A 16,204-nucleotide genomic window follows, 5' to 3' on the forward strand; every position below is an offset into this window, starting at 1 on the left:
CCTGCTTGGTGGGGAGCCTGCTTCTCCCTTTCCCACTCCTGCTTTTGTTCCCACTCTCACTGTCTCTCACAAAGAGATAAATAAAATCTTTTTTTAAAAAATTTTTTATTGTGATAGATTTTGTAAGTAACTTTGATAAGTGGTTTAATTTTGTACATTAGAAAATGTTCTTTAGAGTCTACCAGATTCTTGTCATATTGCTTTCTTTGGATAAACTAGCTTTGTTCTCCAAACATGTAATTTGGAACACTACTGTACAATGTGCTTTGAATAAAAAAAGTATTTGATGATTTGTGAGATACTGCATATTTATTATATGCACATTAACACTCCAAGGCTTTCAAAGTCCTGCACTAAAGGAACTTTTAAAATTTTGTATTAAAACCAGTATTTATATACTTAATTTGGTTATAGAGAATTTTTAAAATATATATAATGCTTGTTAACATTTTTGAGAATGAGTATTCTATGGCTGTACTTTGAACAATATTGTGTAGATTTATTTTGGTTTGAAATCTTGAATCTCCCTGTTCCCCTCCTTACCATTTCTAATAGAAGACCCTGTTGTATTGCTAACTAGGCCATTCATTATTCTGGCCTATATCTTGTAAATCTAGAATTTGTGACTGTGATTTCTTTTAAGAACAAAATCTTGTTAAGGTGCAATAAGGTGTACTGGTTAAGTGCATGGATTCTAGAATTAAGTTGTGAGAGTCTAAATCTTGACATTTTTATATATCCTGAGACAATTTATTTGACTTTTCTGTACCTCAGTTTTACCATCCTAAAATGCAAACAATAATAGTATCTATTTCATAGAGTTATTGTGAGAATGAAATCTAAAATGGTTTTAGAATCATGTCTGGCACGGGGTAAGTGGTTAATAAGTATTAATTGTTAGATACAACATGATTAGAGATTATGCAAATAGATTTATAAATAATGTATAGAAGAACTTAAAGACTAACCGTCTAAAGCATAAGTCTAGTTTCAAGGTTGGCATTGGCCTACTGGCTCTTTTTGTAAATAAAATTTTATTGGAACATAGCAATGCCCATTTGTTTACATGTTATCTGTGGCTGCTTTCAGGCAGAGTTGAGTAGTTGCAGTAGAGTTGAGCTGCAAAACCTAAAATATTTACTGACTGACCCTTTATGGAAAAAGTTGGCCAACCCTAGATTTAGATGGTGATAAATGCTTTATACCAGCCCATACTAAGTACTAATGAAATCTGCTCTTATTAATACTATTCACTGAACAAATATTTAATAGGCTTCTGTATACTTCATACTGTATGTGGAAACTTTGAAAAGGATGTATAAAAGTTTAAAAATGAAAATCATCATTCATATTTTTATTCCCAGAGATAATCATTGATGTTTTTTGTATTTTCAGCCTTTGTTCCCTCTCTGCAGATAGAGTCACATGTAGCTTGAAATAAATCTTTACTTATATTTGGCCTCATTTGTTTATTACTATTTGGTGACCTACTTGATACAAAAAATTTACTTCTGCTTCATTGAAAGTTTGGTTAGTGTTTCTAATTGACTTCATGAAATGTATATGCCATAATTAAACAGTACCCCATTATTGGAGATGTAGTTATAGTGAACTTTGTGCAAATATAGATTACATTGGGATTAACATTTCAGAGTATGAACTTTTGTTTTGACTTATCTATTTGGGATAGATGTCTAGATGTGGAGTTACAGGCATAAAGGATAATCAATATTTTCTGATCACTGATGTGTTAAAATTCTTTTCTCAAGGAAACCAGGTTAGTAATCATAGGTTAATTGATTTTCTTCTTAATACCTTCAGGAAAAAATCGACTTTCAGCATGCTCATGGGTTACAAGAATTGGAATTTATTCGAGGACATTCTGATACAGAAGCAGCAAGACTGTGTGTGGACCAGTGGCTAAAAATGCCAGGTACTCTTTAGAGATGAGAGTGGAACACTAAGGTTACTGAGCTTCTCTAAAGCCTTAAGGGGTTACATCTGTATTATCCAGTTGCTAATAAGTATATAAAGTATTAAAATTTAGTTTCAGTGATACTTAGTAATGGCCTACTTTATCAGTTGTCTTCCCACATTGACAGAAGTATATTTTAAATATAATAGGTCATCCTTAATGACCTGTAATCATCCTTGATAACCTTGTTAGATGTTGCTCATTAATTTATTCATGTTATTTCATAGTTATTACATGAAATAGTGCATGTGTCTTTGGGTTTCTTTTCGGTCAGGAAAGTTGCTCTAATGAAATGGAATTTAAGCTGAGATCTAAAGGATTGGTGTTTACTTATTTATCAGTATAGCCAGTGTAGATATTTGATAAGGACATGTCCACATGGAGGTGTCTAAAGCATTGGGTAGCTTCTTCACTGACTCTGCAGACCTGAGATTCCCAGAGTCACTATGGAACATTTTCCCCCCACCAGGTAATTTGTTGGAATTTTTTTGTTGTTTTTGGAATTTTTAAGAGCCAATAGGACACTCCTACCATGGCAACTTTTCTTGCCTTTCTTGTACAAGAAAGAAACACTGAGCATTTAAAAGGCTTAGGATATCCATAGAAGCCTTAACTGTGGATTTAATCCAGCAGAACATTTAATTGCAAAAAGTCATTAGAATTATCTGCCGAAGTGTTGCTGAACTTGAATAGATAGCTTGTTGTTTTAAAGCTAGTTTTCAGGGGCGCGTGGATAGCTCTGTTGGTTAAAGCATCTGACTTTTGATTTCAGTTCAGGTCTGAGTCCCAGGATCAAGTTCTGTATCAGGCTCCATGCTCAGCAGGAAGTCGGCTTGAGGATTCTCTCTCCCTCTGCCCCTCCCCCAACTTGTATTCTCTCTCTCGCAAATGAATAAGTAAATCTTTAAAAATAAAGTTTTCAGGGGCACCTGGGTGGCTCAGTGGGTTAAGCCTCTGCCTTCGGCTCAGGTCATGATCCCAGAGTTCTGGGATCGAGCCCCACATCAGGCTCCCTGATTAGTAGGAAGCCTGCTTCTCCCTCTCCCACTGTCCATGCTTGTGTTTCCTCTCTCACTGTGCCTCTCTCTGTCAAATAAATAAAATCTTTAAATAAAGAAATAAAGTTTTCAGAGGGCTTTTCTTTGAGTCTAATTACCACTGATAAGATAATTCCAAAGTTCTGTGACAATCCCATTATGTTGGATTAATGGGTTTGTATGTCTCTGCAGTCAGACTGCATACTCTGTGGAGACAGAGACCAAGGTTTTTTAATCCTTTTTTTGTGTAAATACCCAAGAAGAGGGCTCAGCTTAGAGATACTCAAATGTTTGAATATTACCCAAGATGGGCTATAAACATTTATGTATGAACACAGAAAAGAAGCCTAGAACTTGGGTTCCAAATGTAACTGTCATTCAACTAATCAAAAGAATCGTTTGGCATTCGAGATCTACTTTAGCAAAAGGTACTTAGAAATTATGGTAAATGGTTTTGTCTCCTTGGGTGTTCTTGTTAAGGATCATATTTAAAAGAAAACTCCCTCTTGAGATGCCTTCTGTTCTCAGTAGAAGTTAATGACTTAATTCAGCTGCATCAGAATCACATGGGAGCTTTTAAATACATACCTGGGCCTCATCTCCAGGAATAATTCTAGGTTATCTGTAGTTTTGGGAAGATTCCTAGGTAATTTTGATAGGAATATGGAATAGAATTGTAAGACTTTATGAGCTCTAAGATCTCTTCTACAAATAGTTTATCTCATATGACTCTAATACCTTCAAGTCCTGTCTAGACCCCTTAGGCCTGATCCTTGGCCTCCAGATTGGCAAAGTATTTTAATCACTGTAAAATGAAGTCATGAGCATCTGTTTTGAGTTATCTGGTCAAGTCGGAACAAATGACTCATTTAGCTAGTCTTCATGATTTTTTTTTTTTAGTATTATTATTTTTATTTGAGAGGGAGGGAAGGGGCACAGAGGGAGAGTGAGAGGGAGAAGCAGACTCCCTGCTGAACAGGGAGCCCCATGCAGGACTCTGTCCTAGCTTGAGCCTCTGAGATCGTGACCTGAGCCAAAGGCAGATGCTTAACCAACTGAGCCACCCCAAGAATCTTTATGATTCTTGACAAAACCTGGTATTTCATGTATCTTCAGGACACACCTGATTCGTTGGTGGCTAATAAGCTTGAGCCTGGAGTTAAGGTGTCTAGTATGCTCTTTTTTTGTGATTTAGTTTTTTGCTTGTTCCCTGCAACAGCACTATAAAACTGAACTTTAGGATCTATTGCTAGAATAGCTGCTTTAGCATTGGGCTATATTTGGTATGGTTCTATTCCATAAATTAGTTTTAGAGAGTGCTGGGATGTTTGAATAAGGTATAGCTGGGGAAACAGAGATGAGCCATTGTTCTCTTCAGTTATAAAAAGTGAGGTTCTACTTCTAAGTAGCATTAAGGGACTTTTTAAATCTATCCAGTATTGTGACTCAGCTCTTTGGTTAGAAGAACTTTATAATTATGCTACTGAAATTTATCTTTTTTTTTTTTTTAAAGATTATTTATTTATTTATTTGATAGAGATAGAGAGATCCTAAGTAGGCAGCAGAGAGAGAACCTGATGCGGAGCTCCATCCCAGGACCCTGAGATCATGACCTGAACCAAAGCAGAGGCTTAACTCACTGAGCCACCCAGGCACTCCTGAAATTCATCTTTTGTAGACCTTTATAGTTAGGCCAGTTTGCATACATTTGAATATTTAGTAACTTAAAAACAACACTCTCTATACTATTTAAGGAAAAGGGCTATTTAAATCTCTGTAGTTTGCCTTTCCATGGAAAAAGGTTATTTTCTTTCATTTGATTGTTTTCTCCAATTTTATTTTTATCTAGAGCCTTTATTTGGCTAAATAAAAGTCTTAATGGGCAATAGCTAGAATGTAAATGAACAATAAAGAAATTTTCATTATTCTGACTACATTAAAAAATTAAGGACAAAAAAGGTGTATTGTCATTTAATGCCTCTTTAAGATTAAAATGTGATTAATGTGGGGCTCCTGGGTGGCTCAATGGGTTAAAGCATCTGCCTTCAGCTCAGGTCATGATCCCAGGGTCCTGGGTTGGAGCCCCACATCCAGCTCTCTGCTCTGCAGGGAGCTTGCTTCCCCCGCCTGCCTCTCTGCCTACTTGTGATCTCTGTCTGTCAAATAAATAAATAAAATCTTTAAAAAATATGTTTAATGCTATGCTGTTCATTGTTTGTTGGCAGAACATATTTATTAGCATTTTGGCAGCTTTTAATGGTGGGCTTTTCCACCCCCAGCCTAGAACTAAAATGGCAGAAAAATAGCTAAAACCTTAAATTTATATAATAACCATTTGAAGATCTTAAAATTAGATGATGTTAAAAGAATAATGATCCATCCTATTGAAATCCTTAGGGGCTTTGTAGAAACTGCCATAAAGATAAATACCCAGTTTTCTGTTGTATGAAATATTCAAGGCATTGAAACAATCTACAAGAAGTAATAATAATACAGTGGAGTCAGTAATCAAACTGTCTGTATGTAACTGCCTGATAAACAGTCAGAATCCTGGCAGTTTTACATTTCATGGTTTATATAATGTAATCCTAAATTTTCCATCATATATCATGCATTAGGAGTTTCCCTGGAACAAAATTTGGCCAGAGTTGTGTCACTGTAAGATGAAGACTATAAAGAAATAAAGGGGATGAAGAATGGACCAGGATAAAGAGAGATTAATTAAGAAAAACTAGTGAAAGAGGTGTCTGGCTGGCTCATTCCATAGAGCATGTGACTCTTGATCTTAAGGTTGTACAGCCCTGTGGTAGGTGCAGAGTTTGCTTTCTTAAACAAGGGAGAGGAAAAAGAAAAAGTAATGATGGGCAGACTTTGAAAGGAGAAAAAGAAAAGGGATAAAATAGAATAAGTAGAAAAGAGAAAGATAACGATAAGTAAATCTTTGGTTTGTGTTCTATAAATTTATTGCTGAGACCTGCATTACTTGACATCCATATTGGAACTAATTGATTAATGCCTGGTATTTTTCGAAAGTATCACTCTTACTCTCCTTGCCTCCCTAAACTCTCCACTCTTCCCCCCCTTTCCTAGTTGCATTTTTTAACAATTTTCAGAGAACTCAGATCTTTTATAATATAGCTAAACTTTCTAATATGTTTAAGATAGTTAAAAGAGAAAAAAGAATGAGAAGATCTTTACCAGTTTATATAAATGAAAAGGGAAGTGGTGATTCTGTAGAGCAACTGATTTTCTAATCAGTATCTGATCTTTGACATTTGTTAGCTATTGAACTTAAAGAATCACATTTTTTTCTCTCAAGAGAATGTTACTTAAAGATGTTAACAGCTTTCTTGTCATCTCTGTCAAATAAATAAATAAAATACTAAAAAAAAAAATAAGATTCTCTCTTACTCTTCATCTCCAACCACTTACTTTTCCCTGACCTCCCCAGCTCACTAGAGCACTCTCTCCTCTCTCTTTTCCTCCCAAAAAAAAAAAACAAAACAAAAAACCTTAAAAGATGTTAACAACTTCACTTGTCCCAAACACCTGTTTATTTTTAGGTGATAATATCTTTTATAAGAAAGAAAGAAAACACTTAATTGCAATTAGAATCACCCAATTCATGCTGTATCATAATTTTTTTGTTTTGTCATAATTTTTTTTTTAAAGATTTTATTTATTTATATGACAGAGAGAGATATCACAAGTAGGCGGAGAGGCAGGCAGAGAGCGAGAGAGGAGGAAGCAGGCTTTCCATGGAGCAGAGAGCCCGATGCGGGACTCGATCCCAGGATCCTGGGATCATGACCTGAGCTGAAGGCAGAGGCTTTAACCCACTGAGCCACCCAGGTGCCCCTGTCATAATTTTTTTTTTAAGAATTTATGTATTTATTTGACAGAGAGAGACACAGCAAGAGAGGGAACACAAGCAGGGGAAGTGGGAGAGAGAGAAGCAGGTTTCCCGCCCAGCCGCGAGCCTGATGTGGGGCTCGATCCCAGGACCCTGGGATCACAACCCGAGCTGAAGGCAGATACTGAGTGACTGAGCCACCCAGGCACCCCTGTTTTGTCATAATTTTGATTACCAGTCCAAAAGTACAAGTATCTGAAGTAAGAACATAAGAATTTGTATTCCAATGATACAGGACTCAAAACAGGAACAATTAATTCTGGAACAAAAAGTTCATTCCGAAGAGGAGGCCAAATGCGGGTGTCTGGAAAACCAATTTTATGTCCCATAATGCACTGTAACAAGGAATTTGATAATGGGCACCTTCTCTTAGGACATTTGAAAAGGTGAGTATGATAGAATAATGGATGCTGAAGAGCTAATGAGTTACAAAGTGATTGCATAAAATGAAAGCATGATACACCTGTGCCATTGTGATCATAGCTTTATATTCCAAACTCAAATTGTTTTGTGCTTTTATGATACAGTTAGGTTTCTTACAAGGTTTAAAGTCAGATTTTTTTCTAGTGATATTCTCTTTCAAGGCATGTAGCCTTTAAATATGTATTTATTCTTAATATGTCTCATAAAATTCTGAACAGATTTTTTTACACTCTGATACGCAGTTGAATCAGTTTTAGAGAAATCCACCCCATAAATACAAATTTCAAGAGACATAAAGCACTTAGAGATATTTGATCTAGCCTAAAGAAAGCTAATACGGTATTACAAAACAAATGTTAAAGACAAACCAAAGGTAGCAAAATTCATAACAAATAATTCCATTTATGAAACCACCTTACTAATTTACTGAATTTTTGAATAGTAGAGCTTGAGAAAGTAAATATCAAGGGAAGGCAATATTAAAGGCATTAAACATTTTTACCTTCATAGTTTCTCTTTCAGATAGTTTAAAGATGGGAGTTGGGAGCTTGGGGACTCTTAGCCATTACCATTTCCGGCCATCTCACCCTGCTTACACATTAAAGTACTATAAAGGCTCCTAGAGAGAGCTTCAGCATTCTGCAAATAACTGGGTAGCATACTGTATCTAAAGTATTTTTAAAAGTCTTCAATTGTAAAATGGCACATAACTTAATAAATGATTAAAATGAACATTAAAGAGATTAAAAGCCATTTTTAAGAAAGGTGTTTTTCAGAAATCTTAAGATGAGATTATTATTCCATTGGTTCATTTACAACTATTTGTGAATTTTGTGGTAAATAAGGTAAAAAGGAAAAGGTGATGGCTTTATAATTTTCAAACGGGAATTTCACCATTTGATTGGATCTTGGGTATATTTTATTTATTTCATCCATTTTATTGGATGTTGGGTACTTTTATGAAATCTTGAGCTAACTATCGATCACTGTTTGAAGAAATTACATGGTATCAAGGAACCATTTTATTTCTTGAAGATGAAGAACATTATTTGATATTTCAGTAGAAAAGTATAAATTTCTGAGAGAGAGAGAGAATGTGTGTGTGTGTTTATACAATTGAATAAATGCTTAAAAATTAAGCTCCTAAAATGTGGACTTTTCTAATGTTATCTCTCTTTTGCTGAGTAGGTTTGATCACTCTCCATGTGATCCAACAATTACATTACATGGACCATTCATCAATTCCTTTGCTTGTGTAGTATGTTACAAAAATTTTGTTACTCAACAGCAATATAGGGATCACCTCTTTGCTAAGGTAAGAAGAGCATGTCCTAAATTAAGAGTAGGTATTTTTTTTTTCTAGAGAACCATGGGATTCGATATAGGTGTTTCCTTGCTGCTTTTAATCACCTACAATCACCTATAATCACAAATAACCAATGATACATATAAGGTTCAAAATTATGATTGTTTAAGGAGAATAAAATGATTTGGAACATTGTTTGTGTACAGGTAAACTTGATTAGTGAATACAGCAGTCCTAAAGATTATCATAGAGACCCTTCCCTTGATGGAGTTGCTCTGTGGAATTAATCTTATTCAAGATTGCTCATAATGAGGGACGCCTGGGTGGCTCAGTTGGATAAGCAGCTGCCTTCGGCTCAGGTCATGATCCAAGCGTCCTGGGATCGAGTCCCACATCAGGCTCCTTGCTCGGCAGGGAGCCTGCTTCTCCCTCTGCCTCTGCCTGCCATTCTGTCTGCCTGTGCTCACTCTCTATCCCTCTCTCTCTCTCTGACAAATAAATAAATAAAATTAAAAAAAAAAAAAAAGATTGCTCATAATGAGAACTAGAACCTTGATATTAAGTCTTCTGCCTTTCACTGCCTGTTGAAATGTTGGAGCCATGTAGTAAGTAATAATTCTTTTATAAATGGTAGTATTAAGAACTCTAGTATTTTAAAAAAGGCTCTTTTATGTAACTTTTCATTAAGTATTAAATCTCAAGGGATACAAGTTGATTCATGGCATATGCAAATCTGTATAATATACAGTTCTGTAATAACTGTTTACCATGTTTGAAATATCTTTAATGACTTATTAACATTAAAGAATGTTAATTGTTAATATGTTCACTGTGGAAAAAAAATTTTTAAGTTTTTATTTTAATCACTCGGTGCTATCATGACACATCCACTCCTTAATCCTCATCACCTATTTCACCCATCTCCAGACCCACCTCCCCTCTGGTAACCAACAGTTTGGTCTCTCTTGGTTTCACACTCTTTTTCCCTTTGCTCATTTGTTTTGTTTCTTAAATTCCACATATGAGTGAAATCATATGGTATTTGTCCTTCTTTGACTTATTTTGCTTAGCAGTATACTCTCTAACTCCATCCATGTTGTTACAAATGGCAAGATTTCATCCTTTCTGAAGGCCGAGTAATATTCCATTATATTCCACATCTTCTTTATTCATCAATCAGTGGATACTTGGGCTCTTATAATAATGCTACTATAAATATAGGCATTCAGTAACCGTTTGAATCAGTGTTTTTGTTCTTTAGGTAAATAGCCAGTAGTGCAGTTACTGGGTCTTAGGGTAGTTCTATTTTTAACTTTTTGAGGAACCTCGATGCTGTTCTCCACAGTGGCTGCACCAGTTTGCATATCTACGAACAGTGCTCCAGGGTTCCTTTTTTTCCACATCCTCTCCAATACTTGTTGTTTCTTTTGTTTTTGATTTTAGCCATTCTGACAATCTCTCATTGTAGTTTTGATTTGCATTTCCCTGATGATGAGTGATGTTGAGCATCTTTTCATGTGTTTGTTGACCGTCTGGTTGTCTTCTTTGGAGAAATGTCTGTTTATGTTTTCTGCCCACTTTTTAATTGGATGATTGGTTTTTTGGCCATTGAGTTGTGTACGTTCTTTATATATTTTTGGATACTAACCCTTTATCAGATATGTCCTTTGCCAATGTCTTCTCCCATTTAGTAGGTTGCCTTTTAGTTTTGTTGATTGTTTCTTTCGCCGTGCAGAAGCTTTATTTTGATGAAGTCCCACTAGTTTATTTCTGTTTTTATTTCCCTTGCCTTAGGGGATACATCTAGAAAAATGTTGCTGTGGCCGATGTCAGATTACTACTGCCTGTGCTCTCTTCAAGGATTTTTACGGTTTCAGTCTCACATTTAGGTCTTTTTTCTTTTTATTTATTTATTTAACAGATGGAGATCACGAGTAGGCAGAGAGGCAGAGAGAAAGGGGGGGAAGCAGGCTCCCCGCCAAGCAGAGAGCCCGATGCGGGGCTCAGTCCCAGGACACTGGGGTCATGACCCAGAGGCAGAGGCTTTAACCCACTGAGCCACCCTCACATTTAGGTCTTTAATCCATATTGATTTTATTTGTATGTATGGTGAAAGAAAGTGGTCCAGTTTAGTTCTTTTTGCATGTAGCCATCCAGTTTTCCCAACACCATTTGTTGAATAAACTTTTTCCCACTGGAAATTCATTTCTCCTTTGTTGAGGGCCATATAATTATGGGTTTATTTTTGGATTTTCTTTTTTTTTTTTTTTAAGATTTTATTTATTTATTTGAAAGACAGCGATCACAAGTAGGCAGAGAGGCAGGCAGAGAGAGAGGAGGAAGCAGGCTCCTTGCCGAGCAGAGACCCCCCCTAGGGGGCTCAATCCCAGGATCCTGGGATCATGACCTGAGCTGAAGGCAGAGGCTTTAACCCACTGAGCCACCCAGGCACTCCTATTTTTGGATTTTCTATTCTGTTCCCTTGATCAGTGTGTCTGGTTTAATGCCAGTACCATACTGTTTTGATTACTGTACCTTTGTAATATAACTTGAAGTCTGAAATTGTGATACCTCCAATTTTGCTTTTCTTTTCCAAGAGTGCTTTGACTATTCAGAGTCATTTATGGTTCCATACAAATTATTAGGATTGTTTTTTTCTAGTTCTGTGAAAAATGCTGTTGTTATTTTGGTAGGAATTACATTAAAGTTGTAGCTTGCTTTGGATAGTACAGAAAATTTTAACAATTCTTGTTCTTCCAATCCATGAGCATGTAGTAATGTCTTCATTTCTTTATATCATCTTGAATTTCTTTCATCAGTGTTTTATAGTTTTCAGAGTACAGGTCTTTCAGCTTTTTGGTTACGTTTATTTCTAGGTATTTATTGTTTTTGATGCAGTTGGTTCAATATTTGCAAAACAATCAACAAACATATCAGTAAGAGAAGGTATAAAAAACATGATCATTTCAGTAGTTGCAGAAAAAGCACTTGACAGTACAACATTCATTCATGATAAAAACCCTTAACAGTGTAGGTCTAGATGGAGCTTAACTTCAACATAATTAAAGGTCATATATGAGAAACCCACAGCTAACATCATATTCAGTAGTGAAAAACTGAAGCTTTTTCCCTAAGGTCAGGAGCAAGATAAGAATGTCCACTCTGACCACTTTTATTCTTCATAGTACCAGAAGTCCTAGCCACAGCAATTAGGCAACAACAACAAAAAATATATAAAAAGGATCCAAATTGGTAAGGAAGAAATAAAACTTTTCACGATTTGCAGATCACATGACACAGAAAACCCTAAAGACTACCAAAAGCTGCTAGAACTGATAAATGAATTCAGTAAAGTAGCAAGATACAAAATCAATGTACAGAAGTCTGTTGCATTTCTGTACATTGATAATAATGAAGCAGCAGGAAGTAAACTTAGGAAAACAATATGATTTACGACTACACCAAAAACATTTATCTTTTACATAAGATAAAGTGTCTGAATTTTTACATAAGAAAAGCAGTATGTTGTAAACATGAATGCTTAAATATGTGTTGAATCAGTGCATACATTTTAAATCAATAACATTCTACTGTTTGACTATATTATAGTTCATTTAGTTTCCTATTAGATGTATTAATTGTTTCCATTTTTCTGTTACTAAAAACAAAACCAGTTTTGGGGTGCCTGGGTGGCTCAGTTGTTAAGCGTCTGCCTTCAGCTCAGGTCATGATCCCAGGGTCCTGTGATCGAGCCTCGCATCAGGCTCCCTACTTGGCAGGAAGCCTGCTTTCCCTCCCCCAGTTCCTCTGCTCATGTTCCTATCTCACTGTATCTCTCTCTGTCAAATAAATAAATAAAATCTTTAAAAAAAAATACTAGTTTAAATATCTTGGTAGCTGTGATTACAGCTATGTGCTGAGTGTTGTGAACCCTAGCAAGTCATCAAACCTGGGGATGGGGCGCCTGGGTGGCTCAGTGGGTTGAGGCCTCTGCCTTCAGCGCAGGTCATGATCCCAGGGTCCTGGGATCGAGTCCCGCATCAGGCTCTCTGCTCAGGGGGAGCTTGCTTCTCCCCCCTCTCTCTCCCTGCCTCTCTGCCTACTTGTGATCTCTGTCAAATAAATAAATAATTTAAAAATCTTTTTTGAAAAACCTGGGGATGGTCTAGGGGACTCCCAACACAAGTGGTAACCTTGATATCGGCAAGAGGTTACTGTTGTAGGACAGTGATATGATGAAAATAATGCTTTATACCTTTAGAGCTAGAAAGATTCTTAATTCTAAAATCAGTTAGTTTCCTTTTTTAGGGACACCAAAGAGATGGAGTGGTATTAGAATGGTAGCAGTGTTCAGGGTGGATTCATAGGTGTAGAAAGGTGACTTTTGTAGTAATTTAACTTTGAGATGAAAAAAAGGCTTTGCCTAGGTATTGGCATTTAGAATAAAGCCTTAAAGTAAAGCCAAAAGAAATGATAGGGGTTTCTATTGTTGTGACAAAGGTTTGAGGAGAGAAAAGAAAAAGATAATCTTTTTTGGTGTTTTCAGGTGGTCACTAATACTCTACCTTTTTCAAAACAAGAGTCTTCAGGGTGTGTTTTCCTTTTCCAGGTCATTAGTGTTTTGTTCATTTTAATGAGCATATTTATCTTTTTATCTTTAGTAAATCTGAATAGGTATTTTAACCTTTAAATTAATTCTTTCATTTGTGTTTTCCCAAATTTCATTTTGTTTCTTTTTTTTCTGGGAGTTACTTATTTTGTGCTGTTTTACCTTGTCTCCAGTAAGTAGATTTATGATGTTTAGTTTTCTGGGAAGGTTGATGGTAAAATAGAACAAAAGCTTTGGTTTCTACTGTCACTTTTCTTAGCTGTATGTACGCTAGAAGTTACTCAACATCTGCATGTCTTCGTCTCTAAAATGGAATCATTATAGTTACATGCGAGATATATAAAGCACTATATAAAGCACTTAGGACCTAACATAGCTCTTATTAAATTCTCCTTATTTATTCTTTGGAGAGTCCATCACAGGAACTCTAAAGGAAACTGGTATGCATTAGATTATAATTGTCTACCTTAAATCAGCCAGAAGAGGTCACTAGACGATTGTATACCTATGAATTCCATTTTGTAAGGCTGGCATTCTTCAGTGAAAGAGCTGGAAATGATCACAATTTGCATTTTTGCCTTGCTACCCTCCGTGTTCCCTTTTATTTTTAGTTTCTTCTGTCTGTGCTGCTTAAGCTTTACACACGAATCACTTCGGTATCTTGTTAAAATATAAGTTCTTAAACTAAATCTGAAAGGAGACTTTAGATTCAAGATACCTAACAAGCTTACAGTTGATGCCCGTGCTGCTGGTTCTTAAGTCACGCTTTGCGTAACAAGCGTCTATTTGATTTTGACATTAAAGCCATTTAATGGGTATACCACTAGATAGCTTCCTGCTTTCCTCCCTTTTTGGTGGTGGTGGAGGTGTGGAGGTGGTGGAGATCATATTGTAAACTCCTGTGTACCCCAGTGTCACTTGTGGGTCAATAGGTATAACCTCTCATTCTGTACCTAGGGCCTTTCTCTCATTGAAAGTGATTGTTCCCTTTTGTTAGCCCCTCCTCCCTACCCTAGGCAATCTGTCTCTATAGTTTTGCCTTTTCTGGATATTTCATATAAATGGAATTCTAGAATATGTGGCCTTTTGTGAGAAGATTCTTTCATTTGCCATAATTTTGTCAAGGTTCATCTTTTTTTTTTTTTTTTTTAAAGATTTTACTTATTTAATTGACAGAGACAGTGAGAAAGGGGAGGGAGGTTAAAAAAAAAAAAAGAACAATGCTGCTAAAAATAAATGCGCAGGCCTTCATGCGGACATATGCCTTCAATACTTAGGTTTTGGGGTCATATGGTAATTATATTTGTTTGAAGAACTGCTAAATTGTTATCCAACACACTACCATTTTATTTTCTTACCAGCAATATATGTGGGTTCTGTAAAGTTTTGCAGGCAAGGTAAACACAACACCAGGCGAGGTAGGTGCAAGGCAAGATTTATTAAAGGCACTCTCTGGTGAAGTTTCAGGGCCCAAGAGAAGGGGAGCCAGGGAAGTTGCGCTGTGTGGAGGTGGGCACTCTCAGGCAAGGTTGCACGACTCCGGAGAGGGGAGTCAGGGAAGTCGCACTGGGAGGGAGTCGGTGGGGTTTTTTATTGGGCCAAGGCAGGTCGTGGGTTCACAGCCATACATGGTAAGGTATTTGGTGATCAGAGGGTATGGGGGGGGTGGTCCTGATACTTCTGTTTCCTGCATAGGTATCGGGTTACCTATGGAGACGTAATCTGGGCATACATCCTTTTGGCGGGAGAGTCAAGGGTTAAGGAAGGGGGGTGGAGGGGCCTGGAAGATGGAGGCCCCAGTGGTCATTTCTTTTGTTCCTCCTGCATTCCCTGAAGCCACCAACCCAACAGGTTCTAATTTCTACACATCTTAACAACACTTATTATGTGACTTTTAAAACAGCCATCCTAGTGGGTATGAAATAATATCTTATTGTGGTTTAACTTATTTTATATATACAAATGTATATAGTGTATTTTATTTTAATGTAATCAAAAATATAATGGTAGAAAGGAATTGAGTACTTTAACTTATGAGACATTCTGCTTCCCACTCCTTCCCCTAGTTTGTACAAGGAAATATGCTATACTTTTGCAATAGGTATATTTCATTTAAATTTTATGTAGAATCACGTTCTTTTTCTATTGAGCAAACACTTTAAACAAGCTTTATATTGAATCCATTTATGACTCATAATTGAACTAAAAATTACTTTGTTGACATTCTTCAAGTAAGGGACATTTGTATAAATTTATGTTTAGGAAATCCCTTCAGTGCTCTCATTTACCTTCTCATTGGAATGCAAAGTATCTTCTTCAATGTTATCTTCTGCATGGTGTAGGTAGAAGTGGAAAGAGCAAAGAATTTATAACCAACATATAAGACTGTATCTGAATGGTAGTTTTATCTCTTCCCAGGGTACTACTTGATTGGAGGGAAACTAAATTTTAGTTTTCTCATTTGTAAGTAATGAAAATAGTACTTCATGGGATTATTAGATTTTGAACCCTAATGTGGTGCTTCACATGCACTCAATATATATGTAAATTTCTTATTCATTTTTTTTTTCAAGATGTATTTATTTGTCAGAGAGAGCACAAACAGGGGGAGCAGCAGGCAGAGGGAGAAGCAGGCTCCCTACTGAGCAAGGACCCCAATGCAGGACTCCATCCCAGGACCCTGTGATCATGACCTGAGCTGAAGGGAGACGCTTAACCCACTGAGCCACCAAGGCATCCCATATATACTATTTCTATATCCCTAATGTTAATGATAGTTTAAGAAGACACAATACAACTTTTAAGGCTATTATTCTAAAGACCATTAACAAGATGTTAAATTATATTTATATATAAGCATACACACATACACATATATATGTATACATATAAATATATATTTTAAAATACTTTCAGTCTTGGGGCACCTGGTTGGCTCAGT

The 16,204-nt window shown here is 36.3% G+C and overlaps 1 protein-coding gene across 6 annotated transcripts in view; it reads left to right on the forward strand.

Moving 5' to 3' along the window:
* ZNF451 (zinc finger protein 451) overlaps nt 1-16,204 on the forward strand; it is a 138,410-nt gene that overhangs the window by 87,627 nt on the left and 34,579 nt on the right. For all 6 annotated transcript variants that reach the window (XR_009354765.1, XM_059178328.1, XM_059178326.1 and 3 more), the window contains 3 exons: nt 1,822-1,933; nt 7,161-7,311; nt 8,537-8,663. Coding sequence is in view for 5 of the 6 variants with exons in the window: in XM_059178328.1 (XP_059034311.1) it covers nt 1,822-1,933; nt 7,161-7,311; nt 8,537-8,663 (390 nt within the window). In the remaining variant the exon portion in view is untranslated. The remainder of the gene's footprint in view (nt 1-1,821; nt 1,934-7,160; nt 7,312-8,536; nt 8,664-16,204) is intronic.

This window comes from Mustela lutreola, chromosome 6, assembly GCF_030435805.1.
Source record: "Mustela lutreola isolate mMusLut2 chromosome 6, mMusLut2.pri, whole genome shotgun sequence".
Classification (NCBI taxonomy): domain Eukaryota; kingdom Metazoa; phylum Chordata; class Mammalia; order Carnivora; family Mustelidae; genus Mustela; species Mustela lutreola.